We start from the raw sequence: 20817 nt of genomic DNA on the forward strand, positions 1-20817 counted from the left end.
AAGGCAGGTAGGTGCAACATGGGCCAGGACATCTTAGCCCCAGCAAAGCCTAGGGCATTCCACTTAGCCCTCAAGACCCTACACCGTTTCTCACATCCAAATGTTTCAAGAAATGTGTTTGGCGTCTCCTTCGAGGCTACAAAATAGGGAGGACACAGCAGAGAGGTCAGGCCCAGACTGTTAATTCAACCCAGACCAGTCTGATTCCAGGACCCACCAGGGATAGGCCCTTTAGAAGGGTCCCACATGGGAGTGCTGTCCAACCCATATGCCAAAGGGCGGCCTGGCACAAAAGCACAAAGGACCCTATGAGAAGAATATGCAGGAAGTAAAGGATTCCCAGAACATGCCGTCATCACCCAGCAGAGAAATGAAGCAGCTTGGGGGCTGTGAGAAAAAGAAGCATAGGGTTTTAAAGCAAAGATATTAGGGTGTCAGGTGGAGAAACGCCACCTAAGGAGCAGGAATTTTAAACCTGGAGCTTCATCAATAGTGGCAGAAGGGCCTGGGTCTCTTTAGGAGGGAGCTGGAAGAAAGGTGGACTTGGAGCTTACGGGGTAGAAGTGCTGCCTACTACTCCAGAATCAGGCTCCCTGAGGCACATCATCCAGACAGCAGGTCACTACCTCAGGGCTATTGAGATGGGGGGTGGAGGTCAGAAATGACCCCAGGTCCATTTCCAGAATCTATCCCGGCAACTTCCTCACGTCGAAATTAAAAACCCAGGAGACCACGAGCACTGGGTGTTACATGGAAGTGATGAATCCCTGGGTTCCACTTCTGAAACCAATACTACACTCTTGGTTAACAGCTTGAATTTAAATTTTAAAAAAGTAACTATAAACCCACAGGTGAACAGAATCCTGTTCACAGACTGGACTTCACACCTCGGGACAGCCTCCTTTTCCATTCCCTTGGAAGACACCTAGCCCTCAGAATCCTTCCAACCTCTTGTACTTCTGCTGGGAAGGATGGAACTGCTCACCGCTGGGCCCAGAAGGGAGGCAAACTGTTGCACCAGCAGACCAGGTTGAGAGGTCAAAGGGCAAAGTCAGCCAGAGAGAGAGAAAGACCTGGACACTGTGGGCAACTGCACTATCCCAGTAACCTTCTCCATCCCCTTTGCTTCCATGGGCAGCAGCTACTCTGATCAGAACCTGGGATTTGCAGGGAGGGCTGAGATCTCTCACAATTAATGTGGACTTTAGCTCCAAGTAGAAATGTGGTCGGTCCAACAAAGTGGACACACTACATCTTGGTTCTCCCCCACTGCATGGAGTTCTGGGTCTCAGATGTCAATATTAGCCCATATGCCAACTACATGCGCCAGAGCTGAGCCTGATTTGACTGGATTTTCTCTTGATCTAATTTCACAAAGACGTCACTGTACAATTTCCAGGGGCCTAGTAGGAGACAGGCAGTGCTGAATATGCAGCCAGAGATGAGTAACAGCCAGTCCTCTGTTTTCAAGCTTCCATTCTGGGGTAAACTATAGAGAGAGCCACCTCTGCACACTTTCTACAAGAGACTGCACTCACCCACGTGACATCACATCTAAAATCAAATCCCCGGGGTGCCTTGGGTGGCTCAGTCAGTTAAGCATCCATCCAGCTCTTGATTTCAGTTCAGGCCACAAGCTCATGGTTTGTGGAACCAGGCCCCATGTCAGGCTCTGCACTGACAGTGTGGAGCCTGCTTGGGATTCTCTCTCTCCCTCCCTCCCTGTGACCTTCCCCAGCTCATGCTCTCTCTCTCAAAATAAATATTTAAAAAATGATAAAATTTTAAAAAATCAAAATCCCAGTTACGACATGCCTGCCTGCCTGCCTGCCTGCTTGCACAAATTCAAAATGTCTGGTCTGTTTCCATCTGTCTCACAAATTTCAAAACATTCCTTTTCAGGTAAGACACAGAAACAGAAGCTAAAGGGTAACCTATTATGCTATTATTTCCAACATTCGGCGCAGAGCACCTAGTCTGCCCAGACTGTGATGTGGAGAGAAGAAAGCAGACAGCACACGTTAAGTAGGCTATTCTGGTGCTTTCAGACTCAAATGTGGGTCTTGTTTGCACCATCCAGTTCTATTTGTGCCTCCTTTGCCTCATACAATCCAACAAATTGATTCCAATACAGAAAAGTTCATCACATTATTTCTGAATCAAAAATTGGAAACCATCGAAACAGGAAAAGAGCTAACTAAATTATATAACTACTAGAGGTTTTTAAAGAATATTAATGATATGAAAAATGTTCATTTGTTAGGTAACGAGCAAGACACAAAACCCTAGAGGAGATCAAATTCACTTAAAAGTTGTAACATACACCTGTATGTCTGAATTATATACATATTTATAGCCCAGCAGCTCAGGTGCCTAAGACTTGGACAGCATTTTCTTTTTTTAAGATTTTTTATGTTTTTAAAGTAATCTTCACGTGGGACTCAAATTCACAACCCTAAGATCAAGAGTCGGGTGCTCTACCAGCTGAACCCGCGAGGCATCCTACTGGCAGCATTTTTGATCGATGTATGATGCGACGCTCCAAACATCAAAGACTACTTGACTGCAGCACACTGGGGCTTAGAACGCAGAGACTGTGCTAAGAGGAAGAGCACAAGAACACTAGATCCACTAAGGGAGGATGAGCCTCCTGATAGGGGAGCCTTCGACAGGGAAACAGGAAGGCCAGGATGCCAGAAAGTACACACTGATTTAGCTGCTTTACTTTTCTTTGCAATCTTACTTTACCACATTTTCAATAATCTTCACTACTCAGCAGAATATTGGGCCTAAAGTAGGATTTAGAAATCTAAGGGGAATTCATAGAGTACTACTACTAAAAGGAACAAAACCAAGCTAGCTTCCTCCCAAACAAAGCACTACCCCTCTGTCATCACCCATATGAAGGGCTCCATCATGCCATCACTAAAATGAAACACACTTATAAAATCATAGATTTATATTTTTGCTATTTATTTTTAAAATCTTATTCAAAATATTAAATAATACAATTTCAGATATGAAAAATTACTGCCATAAAACAGTTCAGGTATATTTCCATTGTGCTGCCCTTCCTCATCAGGACAGTAAATTGTCCACCTGAGAGAAATGGTGGACTGCCCCGCTTCTTCCATCTTTACACAATGCTCATGCCCACTGGCTCACCCGGACTTTCTGAGTGGGTGTTTAACATATATTAGGGGTTATGTTTTCTACAAAGTTGCAGTGACACTTGTAAGTCAACCATGGTTCAAATCACATATGTACATATTGATCAATTCTTTATTATAGAAAGACAGGGTAAAACAAATTACAGTAAATAATTTCCAGTTGCTGTGAAAAACAAAACAGAAGAAAATAAAACAAGTACAGGGGGAGAAAAAGTCAGTGCACACATATACCCTCTATGTATACAAACAACTTCATTCAGGTATAATTTTAATTTGAAAGGCCTAGATACAGAATTACTTAAGTGATAATGACCCCTAAAATTTGTTCAAACTTACTATAAAGTAATAGACAACATGAAAAAATCTGATAGAATTTTAAACTCTGCTCCTTGCTTGGAAGCTTGGAGGAACCCGTGCTACAATCAATTGCTGACTGAAAGCAACTGTATGTGTATTTAATATTTTGCCACAATTTCTACCTCTAAATTTAATTCAGTAATTTAAGCCAAAATATGGTATCTCTATAACATTTCATCTATATCCACTGCAAACTGCAGAGTCTCTCTATTACCAGAATTTCTAGAGACATTTATTAATATGTTACCTAAAACTGTGGTCAGATTGAGCATTATCATTATCTTAAGTTACGTTTAAATCATCCAAAAATATCCAAAGCGATTTTCCTGGAAGAAAAAATGTTACTTATATGCCAAGCGCTATTATACGCATCCTTGTACATTAACAGTTTGGGATCACAAAATGTGTGCTTATAAAACAGTATTTGGATGGCAGAAAGAGAATCGGAGCCAGCAGTACCAGATATGTTAGGATTTAGTTACAAGGTTGGGATCTTGTAAAACTAGTATTACTAACACTTCCAGAAGAAGAACAATAAAGAAATCTAAAACAAAACTAATAATAATGCTTAGCTCCACATTCTGGACACCTGATTGAATTTACCTCTAAATGTGTAGATAAAAAATTATATACTCCTTGTTTGTGACATTTCATTTCGAAAGCACCAAGGCAAAATAAAGAGAGACCCACCTCTCATTTAAGTACCAACTGCCTATGGCAAACATCTGCACAATATTATATAAAAAAGTCAAGCAAATAAAATTACATAATAAGCAAACTCAAATCACAGTGCTTTAAAAAATATAATCATTGGTAATCTTCAGCGAAGGCATTGCCTCATTAACATTCTGGTCTAGACGATGATATTCCACTGTTTTGGAACAAAGACCATCACGCCATTTCCTACTCTGAACCAGAAGGAAAATCTGGAAAAGAACAAAATAAATTAGATGTGGAAAAAACAAAATGGAGGATATGCTAAAAATATGTATAACAAGTGCACTGTCCCTCTCTCCTAGTTTCCTAAATATGGAAAATAAAATAACAACAAAAGGACTGTATTTTTCATCTTGTAAACAAAGTTAAACAGTGCTTCTCAAATTTTATGTACAGAGTGCTTGCTGAAGACTGATTCCTGGGTTCTATCTGCAGAGATGAGTTAGTAGATCACAGTGGAGCCCAGGAGCCCACTTGTTGGCCCAACATTCAACACTGGGTTAGAGTATCACTGGCACTCAAAATAAACATGTAGGGGTGCCTGGGTGGCTCAGTCAGTTAAGCCTCTGACTTTGGCTCAAGTCATGATCTCACAGTTCACGGGTTCAAGCCCCACATCGGGCTCTGTGCTGACAGCTCAGAGCCTGGAGCCTGCTTCGGATTCTGTCTCCCTCACTCTCTGCCCATCTCCCACTTGCTCTTGCTCTCTCTCTCTCTCTCTCTCTCAACAATAAACAAATATTTTTAAAATGATAATAATAAAATAAACATGTAATACCTTTATAACAAGGAAAAAGTTATTAAAATATCATTAAGTTCAATGCTTAATTAAAAGTATTAACAATCTTTCTCCACATGTATTCCCACTGAAGTAGCAACGCTAACTTAAGACCTAGGTGGTTTTTTTTTTTTTTTAAAAACCACTGGGCTTTGGATTTGTTCATTAAAAAACAATTTGACTTCTTTTTCAGAAGCATACAAGGTAAAGCATTCTAATTTGTAAAAATACACCAGAGATTTATATTGATTAGACATCTTGATATTTTACCATCAATTTAAACTTGACTAAAAAAGAAAAAAATTCTGAATCATCAAAAATATTCATAAGAAATATAATGGAGGGGCGCCTGGGTGGCGCAGTCGGTTAAGCATCCGACTTCAGCCAGGTCACGATCTCGCAGTCCGTGAGTTCGAGCCCCGCATCGGGCTCTGGGCTGATGGCTCAGAGCCTGGAGCCTGTTTCCGATTCTGTGTCTCCCTCTCTCTCTGCCCCTTCCCCGTTCATGCTCTCTCTCTGTCCCAAAAATAAATAAATAAATAAATAAATAAATAAATAAATAAATAAATAAATAAAGTTGAAAAAAAAGAAATCTAATGGAGATAATAAAGGACAAATAGAGGGGATGAAAACACCAAACTTACCTTCCTTTTGTTGTGATATGTAATGTAAACAACAGCAATACAAAAAGCAAAAATAATAAGATGAAAAAAGAAATGGCTATCTTCCTCTTCAATATTTGAGGATGGGGTCTTAAAAGATCTCACTGACTGTTCAATTTCCATGTAGTTCCTGTTTTCTTCCAGAGCTTCACTGGACTCATCGTCCCTGGGGCTGGTGGTCCAGTCATAGTCTGGTTCTCCATAGTCTCCATTGTCCAGAGTGTCTTTGGCGGTAGATGGAGAACTATTGAGCGTAAGAAGATCCTCCTCCTCTATGCTGGGATCTCCATTGTTATCTGCCTCCTCTTGAGACAGGGAAGTAGTAGGTGAGGGATGAGGGGCCATAGATGCCCCTCCACCTTTCTCTGTACTAGTTGTGGGACGGAGAGTGGCGCTGATTTGGGAGACAGAAAGTTTGGTTTGGTTTTCATGTGTTAAAGCACTCATATTTAGAGCAGAGACATCTGGCTGGAGTACAGTTTGGCTCAGCAAATCAGTCTCTGGTACAGCTAAAATGGTGAATAAAAAACATTAAACTGAAATCTCCAACTTTATCTCCATCAAGCTAGAAGCATATTTGCCTAAATTTTTTGCTAAGCATTTTTTTGCCAAATCCCTCTTTCTCTTAAGAATTTGTTAATAAGTCTCAACAGCCAGCCATCAGTCACATTTCTTCTTAGTCAATTATTCATCAGATAATAACTCTTTAGCCAGAAAGTAACAACTACATTACACAGCCTGTCACAGAAATAAAAAGAATAGAGAGGGATGACTTTAGGTCACCATGGTGAAATCCACACAAAGTTGTTATGCATCCCCTGTTTTCATTTCACAAAGAGGTTGGACTTCAGTAATCCTTGCCTAGACTGCACCTCATCCCCAGAACAGAAAGATCGGTGGCTGATCCTAGCTCAAGTAGGTCACAAACCAGATATGGAATGTGAGCCTAAATATTTCCAATACAACAAATTTAAGAGAAGCTATAAGCAAGCTGTAGGTAGCATTTCTAAATGATACTAGAACCAGAACACTTCCTCTCCCAATTTTTTTTTTTTAAGTATTCTTAGGAAGGACTAAGGGAAAACTCCTAAAAGGGAAGAAATGAAAATTGGAAACCTGAAAACTAAGTGTGAACTAGACTTTCCACGATTGGGGAAGGCAATCCAGGTATGGGAATAACACCAAATACATACAAGCTCTTATTTCCCTGTACTCCTACCCACTCAGTGTGGTTTACTTAAGTAGTTTAAATTATTTAGAGAAGTAACTCTACACAGCAAAAGTTTAGAAGAATCCCTGCTGGGGGCGCCTGGGTGGCTCAGTCAGTTAAGCGTCCGACTTCAGCTCAGGTCACGATCTCGCGGTATGTGAGTTCGAGCCCCGCGTCGGGCTCTGCGCTGACTGCTCAGAGCCTGGAGCCTGTTTCAGATTCTTTGTCTCCCTCTCTCTCTGACCCTCCCCCGTTCATGCTCTGTCTCTCTCTGTCTCAAAAATAAATAAATGTTTAAAAAAAAAATTAAAAAAAAAAAAAGAAGAATCCCTGCTGAAATTTAACAGTGTCTCTAATATATAAGCTAATGTAATATCTGTTAAAGAACTTCAAGAATATCCATTATACTTGTAAAAAAGAAAAAAATTGTGGGGGGGCGCCTGGGTGGCTCAGTCGGTTAAGTGTACAACTTCAGCTCAGGTCACGGTCTCGTGGTTTGTGAATTCGAGCCCTGCGTCAGGCTCTGTGCTGACAGCTCAGAGCCTGGAGCCTGTTTCAGATTGTGTGTCTCCTCCTGTCTCTGCCCCTCCCATGCTCATACTCTGTCTCTATCTCTCAGTAATAAAATAAATGTTAAAAAAATTAAAAAAAAAAAAAGAATGGTCACGTGAGATCTAAAAATACACAGATACTATTTTAACATCTATCAAATTATAGTAAAATATTTTATAGGGGTAAAATTAAACCAAATAATTCCTGGGCTTTCACAAACATGTGCATGCACATAAATTAAGAATCTAACAGACCACTCTCTGTTCGAACATGTAATACATGAATACATGAATACACTCTGGTTTGTGTATCATAGATGACACCTATTTTGTATAGAAAAAATAAATAGCTAGTGTCAACTGGACTGAATGGAATCTCTTAGAAAAAAAAATTTAAGGGGCGCCTGGGTGGCTCAGTTGGTTAAGTGGCCGACTTCAGCTCAGGTCATGATCTCGCGGTCCGTGAGTTCGAGCCCCGCGTCGGGCTCTGTGCTGACAGCTCAGAGCCTGGAGCCTGTTTCAGATTCTGTGTTTCCCTCTCTCTGACCCTCCCCTGTTCATGCTCTGTCTCTCTCTGTCTCAAAAATAAATAAACGTTAAAAAAAAAAAATTTTTTAAAAAGGAAAAAAAAATTTAATGAATTGGTAAAAAAAATTAGTAAATTAGTAACACTCTCTTAAATATTTTCAACAATTGATTCCTTGAAACTTTCCATTGGAAGAAAGAAACAGGGCCTATAAGTGAGTACATTATTCAGAAAATTATTAACAGGAATTTGTTAAAATAATTTTTACATTTGTCACTTCAAATAAGTTATGACTCAGACATTTACAAATTATTATTTCTCTGGTATATTTAAATTTCCTGCCAAAGTTGGTGAAAATATGATTTAAAATATAATTTTTTTTAAGTTGAGAGCAAACTAACTAACTAACTAACTAACCTTAACCATCACTTCAGCAGCACATATACTAATATAGAATTATGTATATCTAAAGGACACAAGCTGATAAGGGTGGCAGTGATTATAATTCTCCCCACCTCCTACCCATCTCCACGTCTAGAAACCCATCCACTGTGCACTCTAGAATTCAGTCAAGTATCAGCAAATCCCTTCCTTTATCCTTCACTTTGTTGTGATAACTGAAACCTGGCTCTCCCTTAAAGATACACTTTCCCTGAAGCCCTTTTAATTAATAGCTGTTTTTTCACCCACATCCTTGCACCAGTGAGCTTAGAAAAGGGGGGAAACTGTTCTGGGGTGGGACATGGGGTGTGTGGGGGCGGGGGAACCTTCCAGACTATTCTCCCTTTCCCCTCCCTAAATGCACCAGCCTTGATTCTCCTATCATCAGCTATCACCCACTAACCTTTGTCCACCAACTCCCGGTCACAGTTCCTATTCTTCTGGCTCTAGAATTCATGCTACCCAGGTGCTCCTGTCTTGATTTCAAATCCTTGCCCCCTCTTCTGATGACCAGTCCTCCCCCTTACCTTAACCTGTCACACCATGGTCACTATCATCACAACTCTTCCATAATCTCAATTTCATGCATCCTCCTACTTGCTGACATAACCACCTATCCTTCTAATTCATTCCCTGGTATCCTGAATCTATCAGGACCTACAGTTCCGATTCTACCATCTTTTCAGTCCCTCATGGCCACCATCCCACCCTTGCCCAATATCTTTGCCCTCCCTCTTTACCCAGATTCAATTTTATAGTCAGCATTATGCATCCCTTACATACACCTCTAATCCCCATCCCCTTGCTCACTTTGTTCCACTCACTTGGCAAGGCTACATCCCAAGTAAAATCAAACTCTCTGACCACTCCCTGTTGCACCAACTGGCTGAACTTGGCTGGAAATAAATACAAAACCATGTCACCATTTTTATTTCATTTTAAATTCAATGCCAAAAATTCAAGTGTATGTGTAATGCTACTGGCAATTATACTGTATTTTTCTAGTCCATTCACCCTCCTGCTCCCTTAGGAGACCATTCACAAGTTCCTCCGTTCTCCCAACACCTTCTCTGTTGTCCTCGTTTTCACTGGCATCACTTCCTAACTTCTCAGAGAAAAAGGAAGCCATGAGAAGAGAACTTCCATGAATTACCAGAACTCTAGACTCATAAATCCACTGCTACTTGACATCTCCTCTTGATGTCTGACATTCAAATTAACATATTCAAAATGAATTCTTACTTTGGCTTCTAGGAAGATGGAGTAGAAAACTTTTCCCTATTTCTCCAGTGAAAAAACTAACTCTGCCTATTATATGTAAAATAGCTTAAGAAGACTGAAAGGTGGAGAGAATACAGCAGAATGGTTAGAGACCTCAAGATTTGAGAAACAACCTAGTAGTGACTTTCCTGGATTTTCTTTTTACCTCATATATTCTAGACTTGTACCTGAAGAAGACAACAACCTGGAAACGGCAAGGAGTATGAACAAAAACATGCCATCCCCTCTGCCCAAAAAAGCTCTCTCTCTAAAAGATTAGGACAGACGCAGCCTCTTAAGAAAGAAAACTTCTAGACAATGACTGCTCTACTCGAGGCAAACACCCACAAAAAAACAAAAAACAAAAAAACAAAAAAAACTGTGGCTCTGCTCACATCCACACCAACAAAGGCCAAGTAGAAAGCCTAGATTTCCACCCTCAGCAGGCTGTAATAAGGTGCCTCTTCCCCTCCACAATAATGTTGTCAGAAGAGGCCTAATGGAGAGTCAAGACTTTAACCATCACCCAATAGTAATGAGGCCACTCCCACCACTATGTAAGTACAGGCCATCAGTGGAGACAGAACTCCCATTCTTGTCTAGAAGTAACAAGAAGACTACCACTCTTTGGGTGACAACAGAGATCAAATGGAGACTCCAGATTCCTACCTCTACCTGACAATAATGTGCAGTAATTCCCTCCTCCCCTGCCAGAGTTATGTCATAAAAAGCTAACCAAAAGAGAAAGTTTAAAAAAGACCAGAGTCTTGAAAATACAAACTACTACAACTCACTCAGTATGAAATACATCATTTGAATACCCCAATTATCATTAAGGAAACTGAATCCTTAATTTTAAAATTCCCAAAAAATTAATCTCCAGGCTCAGATGGTTTCATTGCAAATCCTACCAAATGTTTAAAGAAGAATTCTCACCAATTCTACAGAATCTCCTCCAGAGAATAGGAGGGAACATTGTTCAATTCATTTTATGAAGCTAGTATTATTATCCTGATACCAAAACCAAAAACCCACAGAAAAAGAAAACTACAGACTGGTATTTTTCATGAAAATAGCTGCAAAAGTCCTTAGGAAAATATTAGCAAATAGAAACCAGTAATACATAAAAAGAATGATATTCCATGAACAGTGAGGGTTATTCCAGCAATGCAAAACTGATTCAATATTCAAAAATGAATCAATGCAATCCATCATATTAAGCTAAATGAACCTTCATATAAGTCTCATATCTTCTACAAAACTTAACTAAAAATGGAACATGGGGGAACCTGGTGGCTCAGTCAATGAAGCATGTGACTCTTGAAGTCGGGGTCATATATTCAAGCCCCACAGTGGGTGTACAGATTACTTAAAAAATAATAATAGTAATAATTACTAAATAAATAAAAATAAAAGTGGATCACAAATTTAAATGTAAAATGCAAAACTATACAACTTGTAGAAAAAGACAAAGGAAAATATCTATGGAATGCAGGACTAAGCACAAATTTGTAGACCTGACACCAAAAACACAATACATAAAAGAAAAAAAACCCATAAATTGGATTCTATCAAAATGAAAAACTTTTGCTCCATGGAAAGACTTTCATGGGAGGATGAAAAGATAAGCTACACAATGGGAGAAATATTTGTAAGGCCCAACCCAACAAAGGAAGAGTATCCAGAACACATAAAGAAATCTGAAAACTCGAGGTGCCTGGGTGGCTCAGTTGGTTAAGTGTCCGACTTCAGCTCAGGTCATAATCTCTCAGTTTGTGAGTTCCAGCCCTGCCTCGGGCTCTGTGCTGACAGCTCAGAGCCTGGAGCTTGCTTCGGATTCTGTGTCTCCCCCTCTCTCTTCCCCTCCCTTGCTCCCACTCTGTCTCTCTCATTCTCTCTCTCTCAAAAATAAATAAACATTAAAAAATTAAAAAAAAAAGAAATCTGAAAGCTCAAAAATGAAAAAGGAAACAATCCAATTAGAAAACAGGCAACAGACACAAAGGCACATTTCACTGAAGAGAATATACAGATGGCAAATAAGCACATGAAAAGGTATTAGCCACTAAGGAAACACAAATTAAAACCACAATAAAGATATCACTACACAACTATCAGAATGACAGTAAAATAAAAAGTAATGACAACACCAAATATTGGCAAAGATGCAGGGAAGCTAGATCATTTCTATGTTGCTGGTGGTAACACAAAATAGGACAACTATGCCAGAAAACACGTTGGCAGTTTCTTTTTTTTTTTTAATGTTTTTATTTATTTTTGAGACAGAGACAGCATGAGCAGGGGAGGGGCAGAGAGAGAGGGAAACACAAAATCCAAAGCAGGCTCCAGGCTCTGAGCTGTCAGCACAGAGCCCAACGTGGGGCTCGAACTCACAAGCTGTGAGATCATGACCTGAGCCGAAGTCGGACACTCAACCAACTGAGCCACCCAGGTGTCCCAGTTTGACATTTTCTTAAAAAACTAAGTATCTAACTACCACATGACCCAGCAATTGCACGCCTGAACATTTATCCCAAAGAAATGAAATCTTAGGATCATACAAAAAATCTGTACATCAATGTTTACTTCGTATTAATCATAACACTCAAAAACTGGAAACAACCTAGACATCCTTCAAAGGATGAATGGTTAAACAAAGTGTAGTGTGGCTACATGATAATGGAATATTACTCAGCAATTAAAAAAAAAAAAACTATTGACACATGAAACAACTTGATGAATCTCCAGAGAATTATGCTAGGTAAAAAAAGCCAAGTCCAAAAAGTTATATACCATATGATTTCATTTATATCACATTCTCAAAATGACAAAATTAAAGAAATAAATAACAGATTAGTGGTTGCCAGGATTTCAGGAGGGAGTAGGGAAAGGAAGGACATGGGAGTGACTATAAAAGGGCAACATGAGAGGTTGATGGAAATGCTCTTTATCTTGACCAGCAATGTCAGTGTCCTGACTATGATACTGTACTACAGTTTCTTAAGATGTAACCACTAGGGAAAATGAGTAAAGGGTATACAGGATCTGTATTATTTCTTACAATTGCAAGTAAATCTACAATTATTTCAAAATAAAGAGTTTTAAGAAATGAATTTTACTTCCCACACAAAAAGAAAAAAAAAAAAACTTGCTCTACCTCCAGTCCATATTTCAGTTAGTGGCAATTCCTTTTTTCTAGTTACTGAAGAAAAAACCCTGTAATCATTATGTTCTTAATATCCCACAACAAATCTGTTACCCTACCTTCAAAGTGTATTAAAATTTAAAGACTTTTCACCTTGTAACTGGTACTGCCTAGTCCAAGCCACTATCATCTTACCTGGCGTATTACAGTAGCCTTCTAACTAATCTGCCTGCTTCTACCCTAACTCCTACTGTCCACTCTCAACACAACAGCTCGAGTCATCATCACATTTGAGAATGTGATATAAGTTCAATGTGATTAAGTTTGACGTTGCTCCTCTGCTTAAAACCCTCTGAGAGCTCTCCATCTCTCAAAAGTGAAATTCCAAGTCTTTGTAATAGCCTACAAGATCCTACAGGATCTGGAGCCTCAATCTTATCTCTTACTTATCTCCCAAACTCCTCTATCCCTGTTGCCTACTTAACAGATAGCAATCAATGTTTATAGAATATGCTTTTGACCCAATTCTCACTACAAGCCCTACACCACTTCTCAAGTAGGATCTCTGCACCTATCACACCCTCTGAAAAGCCTTTCCCATAGTTTCAGCCAGGAAAAACCCACTCATTCTTCTAAGGGTATCGTCAGTGTTAACCCATTTGTTGTTGTAACTCCAAAACCTAGCACCAAGTAGGAGCAGAATTAGTAAGTATTGCTCAAAGAGTAAAAACTTGGAAGTAATACACAGAAAACAAATGAAAAATTCATCTGAAACATTTGATGCAAATTAGATCAACCTCCTAGACCTCCACTCCTACAAATCAGAGAATATGATCTAGTCAGAAATGAAGGGTATGCAGAACAAAGTGAGAACTCTGACTTTATGGATTTAATTGTTGAGCTTCTACAATCATATACAGTACTGTAGACTTCTAAATGTTCCATTTCTGTCCTTTCCTATTTGATATTACCTCCCTCATTAAAACAACATTTAAAAAATAACTTTCTACATTTAATTCTCTTCTATGGGTCCTTTTAAAAAACTGTCTTAATGGCCTGGCAAGACTTAATCAGAAGGTGATCATCTAGTGATCCAAAATAATGCTTATATTAATTTTTTTAGATTTTGTCAAAATAAAAATGTAGAACTTTAAAATCCTTACAGATTGCCAAGAATATACCTGAGAACTGAAATTTTAAGAAGCCTAATATGGAACAAGTTTAAATACATCTATTGGAGTAACTTCCTAACTTTCTATGCTTATTTGAAGTTTGGGACTCAACATCTCCTATCTAGACTATAAGTTTCATATTACAAGAGTAATTACTTTGAAATCACACTACTCCAAGGCATGCTTACAAAAAACACTTACACTACCCAAACCTTTACAAATGCTATGCTGTACTAAAATGTAGCTGCTTCCCCCTTAGAAGCATATATGTTAGTTTACATTTAAATTATTTTCAGTAGGGAATAATATGAATTTTAAATTGACATAAAGACTTAATAAAAAAGATTACCTAAAATGTCCCAGTATGGTTGGAGCAATATTTATGAGGGTCAAAAAGTAAAAACAAAGACAAGAAGACACCTTAATACTCCAAACTACCCCCTCACTTGCCCCTCTCCACAAGATTTCCAACCATCTCTTAAAGGGAAAAGTTCTTCCTGCAACTACAGTTACCAGCTACATATCCCCCAGGCTGTATGTCTTTAGCATTTCAGTAAGAAATATAAATGTTTAAATGTTAGCTGTTTTCTTAAATGATTAAATAACCAAAACAATTATGCTACATAAGTACTTTAGGAACAGGAATATCTGCACCGATCAGAGAAATCCTAGTTATATTTTAGTCATTATTAAAGAGCTTTGGGAAAATGGACCTCAGTTCTTCCCCACAGACTTACAAATGCTTCTGGGACAGTGAATGCCCCACCCTCAGTGCTGCTGAGGAAACCTAAGGAAGTAACCAGAGCACTATAGCAGAGAAACGTGTAGCTAGACAGCCCCTGTTGGCAAATAAGAAAATTGCTATCCCATTCACCATGTTTTTCATCTGAAAACTCAAAAAAGGTTTAAGGAAAAAAGCAGGACCGTGTCTTGGCCTGAAAGAAAAAAGAGATTACTAAATAAAATATTGCTTAATCATTACAAATTCTTATTAATAGATTTGTTCCCCCGAAGTCTCAAGCCCTAGTTTACAGATTTATTTCCTGATAAAGGCTTCAATATCTTCATTCACAATGTAACATTTCTAAGAAAAGAAATATTTAATCATGCAGCATTATTTACAAAAGCCAAGATATGGGGACTCCTGGATGGGTCAGTCGGATGAGCATCCAACCCTTGATTTCAACTCAGGTCATGATCCCAGGGTCAAGGGATAGAGTCCCACATCGAGCTCTACACTGAGCATGATGCCAGTTTAAGATTCTCTCTCTCCCTCTTCCCCTCTGCCCCACTCATGCTCTCTCTCTCTCTCTAAAAATAATCATAGCCAAGATATGGAAACAACCTAAATGCCCATGGATAGATGAACACATAAAGAATATGTGGTGTATATATATATACAAGAGAATATTACTCAGCCACACACACCCAAAATGAAATTTTGTGACAACATGGGTGGACCGTGAAGGCATTATGCTAAGTGAAATAAGTCAGAGAAAGACAAATATCATATGATTTCACTTATATGTGGGGTCCAGAAAAAATCAAAACAAAACAAACAAGCAAACAAACAAGCCATACTCATAGATATAGAGAAGAGACGGGTGGTTGCCAGAGGGGAGTAGATAGGAGGTTGGCGAAATGGATGAAGAGCATCAAAAGGTACAAACTTCCAGTTACAAAATAAGTAAGTCATGACGATGTAATATAAAGCTTGGTGACTACAGTCAATACTACAGTAATGCATATTTGGAAGTGGCTAAGAGAGTAAATCTTAACAGCTGTCATTACAAGAAAAAAAAATCTGTAACTCTGTATGGTAAATGGCAGAGTTGCAGTGGTGATCAGTTCCCAGTGTATACAAATACTGAACCATTATGCTGTACACCTAGGACTAACATAACGTAATATGCCAATCATACCTCAATAAATAAAAACTTTCAAATAAAAAATTTTTAATTTTAAATCTTTTTTTTATTTTAAATAGAAGTTTTTAAATGTTTTAAATGAAATAATCAAATCCTACGACTCTATTAAAAATGAAGCAGTCTTGCCCAGCTAACCCAGGACACAGGGAACCATGTTTACAAAGAATCTCCCTTGTTGCATTCTCCCTCTCCTCGTAAACCCCTCAGGAGCCCAAAGCCCCAGTATTCTGGCTCTTTACCAAGCAGCAGAACCTCCCAGATCTGAGAGATGAAGCACTACCTTAAGATAGCGTTTTCCCCTTCACTTTTGCTCTCCGAAATATTCCATCAGCTCAGTCTGGTCCCTGCCCCTGCCCACCTCGATCTTTACCACTTACCGGCCCGTTCTGGAAAAGCCCCACACTCCCCTGGCCCTGCCAGACCGGTGGGTATCTCCCCCCCCCCCCCCCCCACCTAGGGAACGTCTCTAGACACCACACCTCCTAACCACGGCCATCTCCTCAGCATCTGTTCCCTCTGCCCCCTCATAACTCCTCCCTCCAAGCAATTTTGGAGACCCCCCACCACCGCCACTCCCTGTGCAACGCATTCTTCAAGACACTGTAGACAACACCACCACTCCTCCCTCACGCCCATCTCCATACTCTGCTGCCCGGATTCCCACATCTCTCAACCCCGCATCTCGGGCCTCTCAGAAACCCCACCTCCTTAGACTCCATCAGACAGCCCACCCTCCCTCCTCGGCGCCTAGAGACCCTGCCCCATCTGGACATCGCCATCTGCTCAGGACACTCGGAAGCGCCCTTTCCCTGGCCGGGCCTGTCTCTCCGCCCGCGCGGCCCTCCCGCGCCCGCCCTGCCGCCGCGCCCACTTTACCACTGGACAAGGTGGCGGACGCAAGCAGGAGCGCCAGGACGAGCGGCTGCGCCAACCCTCCCGGGACCTGGAGGCCGGGCGAGTACCGCAGTTTCGCTTGCACGGTTCCCCTCATCCTCCTCAAGACAGCAGCGGCCATAACGGACTCCGCCGGGAGCCTGCGTTGTTGCTAGGCTCTACGTCATGACATCAGACACTGCGTAAGGCACCACAGCTCGTACGTCCCAACGTGATGACGTCGCAGCCCAGAGGGGCGCTCCGGAAACCGAGTTAAAGAGGAAGGGTAGTGGGAGTTTCAGCGAAGGGCAGGTCTTGCCCCAGCCCCTTTCGGGTCGAGGTTGTAAAGTGAAAGATGTAGAGAGGTTCAGAGTGAGCCTCTCTCTGCCTGCCACGTGATGGGATACTATTACAGCTCATGAAAGTATTTTAAAACATTGAGGGGTTTTTGTTTTGTTTGTTCGTTTAAAGATTTTATTTGGGGGGCTCCTGGGGGGCTCAGTCGGTTAAGCCTCCGACTTCCAAGGGAGCCATGATCTCAGAGGTCGTGAGTTCCAGCCCTCCATCTGGCTGTCTGCTGTCAGCACAGAGCCCACTTTGGATCCTCTGTCTACTTTTCTCTCTGCCACTCCCTACCCCCACCCCGTCTCTCACAAAAATAAACTTTTTTTTAATTTTTATTTTTTAAGTAATCTCTACACCCAAAGTGGGGCTCGAACTCACAACCCTGAGATTAAGAGTTGCGTGGTCTACACACTGAGCCAATCAGAGGCCCCTAAAATATTGTTAAAAGGAAGATCCAACTGGGTAATAGACTGGTCTGGAAGAGGAAGTAACCGCCTTGGCTCTCCCAAAGGCAACGGAAACACAGATGTTCACATTTGCCATATCTGGGTGGTGGAATTATAGGTAATGTTTTACTTTTTATCTTTTTCCTAACCATTTATTCCTTCAACAAATACTTAGCACCCTTTCATATTTCATTGTACAGCTGTTAACAATACAAACCACATACCTTTGTGGAGTTTATTTTCTTGTGAAGAAGAGGATAGTGTAAGATATACACTATACCATGGGAAAGGTGTTATGGAGAAAAAGCAGGAAAGCGGGGTAGGAAGTAGGGTGCAAACAGCTTCCAGATTTCCTACAATAAGCTTCTGTTACTTTTTAAATTTAATCTTTAAAACCCCCAGCATAAGAAAATGCAGATTTAGGAAGTTCCCTTATGGCCTTGGCACATGCTTTGGTCTGTATGTTCTGCAAATGTTTCTTAAATAAATGTCAGTAGGCTTAAAACCATGGAAGTTCCTTCCACTTGATTGATTTCCAGGAAAATCATTGTGGCATGAAGCAAGATACTTGTTGTACCCACAGTTTCACCACTCTGATCTCCATGATTCCCACAGAAGATTGCTGCTATCTTCCAGAGACAAAGCTGAGCTGCCCCCCTAAAGAGAGAAGGGCCCCTGTTCTCCTGAATCTTATTTCCCTTAACATTCATCTGGCCCCAGTGACAGCTCAGAAACACACAAACTCTGTGTTGTTAAGAAAACTAAGAGGTCATTCATGTCCATTTCCCTAAGCCCACCACAAGCCCAGAGAGACTGAATGGTGCCCTTATTGCAAACCTCCCAGGGTATCCAGGATACAAAGTCTTCCCAAATTCCCTTGGAGCTTTCCCTTCTGTGAGTACAGAAACCATCACTCAGTTTAATGAATAAGCCTCTCGATTCTAGCTTCTGCTTGTTGGCAGATCCAGGCATACGCCTTTTTTCTGTAATAAACACACCTTCAATCCTCTCTTCTTTGTTCCCTTTCTTCCTTTGTCCTCACACCAGAGTGTTTCAGTCCTCTTACTGGTGAGATATCATGAACCCAAGGCAGTTGCACAATATTCTGACATGCTGCATAGGCAGATAATATGTGAGGAGGGAAATATACCCTCAATATTCAGAGGGCCCTGTGTACATTTCAAAATAGCAGTATGTATCTGGCATCTGACTGGATGTACCTAACAACCATTATGTGCCAAAGTCTCTGGACAAATTCAAAAGTTCACTTTGAAACATACAGATCCTCATAAACCTGATGAAGACAGTATGACAAATGCTGAGGCAAGCAAGTTTTGGGTAATCAGTTACACAAAATGTTCAAGTAAATGTGATACTTGTTTGGCATGGTCGCTTCCAAACACACATAAAAAGGAATTCTACCTTGGGACATCTGGCTGGTTCAGTCGGAAGAGCATGCGACTCTTAATCTTGGAGTCATAAATTCATGCCCCACATTGGGCATGGAGCCTACCTAAAAAAAAAAAAAAAAAAAAAAAAAGGAAAAAAAAAAGGAACTCTGCCTAAAAACATACATATTATTGGGACACTTGGGTGGCTCAGTCATTTGGGATCCAACTTCAGCTCAGGTCATGGTCTCGCTCTTCCCGAGTTCAAGCCCCACATTGGGCTCTGTGCGGACAGTTCAGAACCTGGAGCCTGTTTCAGATTCTGTGTTTCCCCTTCTCTCTCTCTCTGCCCGCCCCCAGTCACTCTCTCAAAAATTAACATTAAAAAAAATGTGTATTATTGAATAGAAAAATGTTCATTTATTGAAGCTTGATAATGTAAGAGTTTACTCTTCTACTTTGTAAATGTTTGAAATTGACACATTGTCATTTTTAAAAACTAAACATATTGCAGAATTCTAGAACGAACCCCAATGATCCGTGCCGTTGTATGATCCCCTGCCCTTGAGTGTGGGAGGAACCTGTAAAAATGATGGGCTGCCACTGCTGTGGTTACGTTATTAAATGGCACAGTTGACTTTAAGAAGATTTTTTTCAGGGCACCTGGGTAGCTCAGTCGGTTGAGCGTCCAACTTCGGCTCAGGTCATAATCTTGAGATTTGTGAGTTTGAGCCCTGTGTCAGGCTCTGAGCCGACAGCTCAGAGCCTAGAGCCTACTTCTGAGTCTGTGTCTCCCTCCCTCTGCCCCTCCCCTGCTCGCTCGCGCTCTCTCTCTGTCAAATAAATAAACATTAAAAAATAAATTTAAAAAAAAATGGGAGATTTTCCTCAGAGGGCCTGACCTCATCAGTTGAGTCCTTAAAAGGATTGGGACACTTATAAAATGAGTAAGTGCTGGGGATGTCATGTACAGCATGGTAACTAGAGTTAATAATACTGTGTATTGTATATTTGAAAGCTGCTAAGAGAGTAGATCTTAGAAGTTCTTATCACATGGAAACCAATTTGACAACAAATTTCATATATTGAAAAAAATAAAATAAAATAAAGAAAAAAATAAATAAAAAATAAAAAAATAAAAATTAAAAAAAAGTTCTTATCACAAGGAAAAAGACATTGTAACTGTGTGGTGATGGATGCTAACTAGCCTTATTGTAGTGATCATTTCATAATATATACAAATATTAAACCATGTTGGGCATCTAATACAATTTTTTATGTCAATTATAACTCAGTAAATACAATTAAAACTTTTAAAAGGGGAAAAGTATAGCTGAGGCTCTTCTGGAGGAGATTTCAACTGTGAGAGGGATCTGACAGTAATGGAATTACTCCATTCCAGCTGTGAAGATGGGAGGGGGCCATGCAGCAAGGAAGGCAGGTGGTCTCTATTTGCAGAGAGGAGCCCCTAGCTGATGGCCAGCAAGGAAATAGGGGCCACTATCCTACAACTGAAAGGAGCTGAATTCTGCCACAACCATGTGACCTAGGAAGGGGACCTCAAGCTCCAGACGGGAACACAGTCTGGCAGACATCCTAATTTCAGCATTATGAGAATTTTAACAGAAAATCCAGCCATACCATGCTGGAATTCTGACCTAGAGACCTGTGAAATAAATACTGAGTGTTGTTCTAAGCAACTGTATTTGGGTCATTTGTTATGCAACAACAGAAAACTAAAAATCCCCCTCTCATACACACACAACATACACACATACAGTGCAAACACAAATGCCAAATGCCCTGTTTATTCACACTTTTATTAATATAATAAAAACAACAGAAGGA

The 20817-nt window shown here is 40.3% G+C and overlaps 1 protein-coding gene across 1 annotated transcript; it reads right to left on the reverse strand.

Annotated features, from left to right (window-relative positions):
- Positions 1 to 2952: 2952 nt before the first annotated feature.
- On the reverse strand, positions 2953 to 16983 carry CA1H5orf15 (chromosome A1 C5orf15 homolog). Its single transcript, XM_047870033.1, has 3 exons — positions 16794 to 16983; positions 5667 to 6193; positions 2953 to 4453 (listed from the first exon to the last, which is right to left on the reverse strand). Exons 1-3 carry the CDS (start codon positions 16930 to 16932, stop codon positions 4322 to 4324), a joined length of 798 nt encoding a protein of 265 aa, XP_047725989.1. The 5' UTR covers positions 16933 to 16983; the 3' UTR covers positions 2953 to 4321.
- Positions 16984 to 20817: the final 3834 nt, after the last annotated feature.

This window comes from Prionailurus viverrinus, chromosome A1 (genome assembly GCF_022837055.1).
Source record: "Prionailurus viverrinus isolate Anna chromosome A1, UM_Priviv_1.0, whole genome shotgun sequence".
NCBI classification, from domain to species: domain Eukaryota; kingdom Metazoa; phylum Chordata; class Mammalia; order Carnivora; family Felidae; genus Prionailurus; species Prionailurus viverrinus.

Excerpts from the sequence above, each read along its gene's own strand:
- CA1H5orf15 (XM_047870033.1), bottom strand. The coding sequence starts at position 16,932 with ATGGCCGCTGCTGTCTTGAGGAGGATGAGGGGAACCGTGCAAGCGAAA. Across the intron at positions 6,194-16,793 it reads GTCCGCCACCTTGTCCAGTG|CTGTACCAGAGACTGATTTG; the intron begins GTAAAGTGGGCG and ends TCACCATTTTAG. Across the intron at positions 4,454-5,666 it reads CATATCACAACAAAAGGAAG|ATTTTCCTTCTGGTTCAGAG; the intron begins GTAAGTTTGGTG and ends GTTCTTTTCCAG.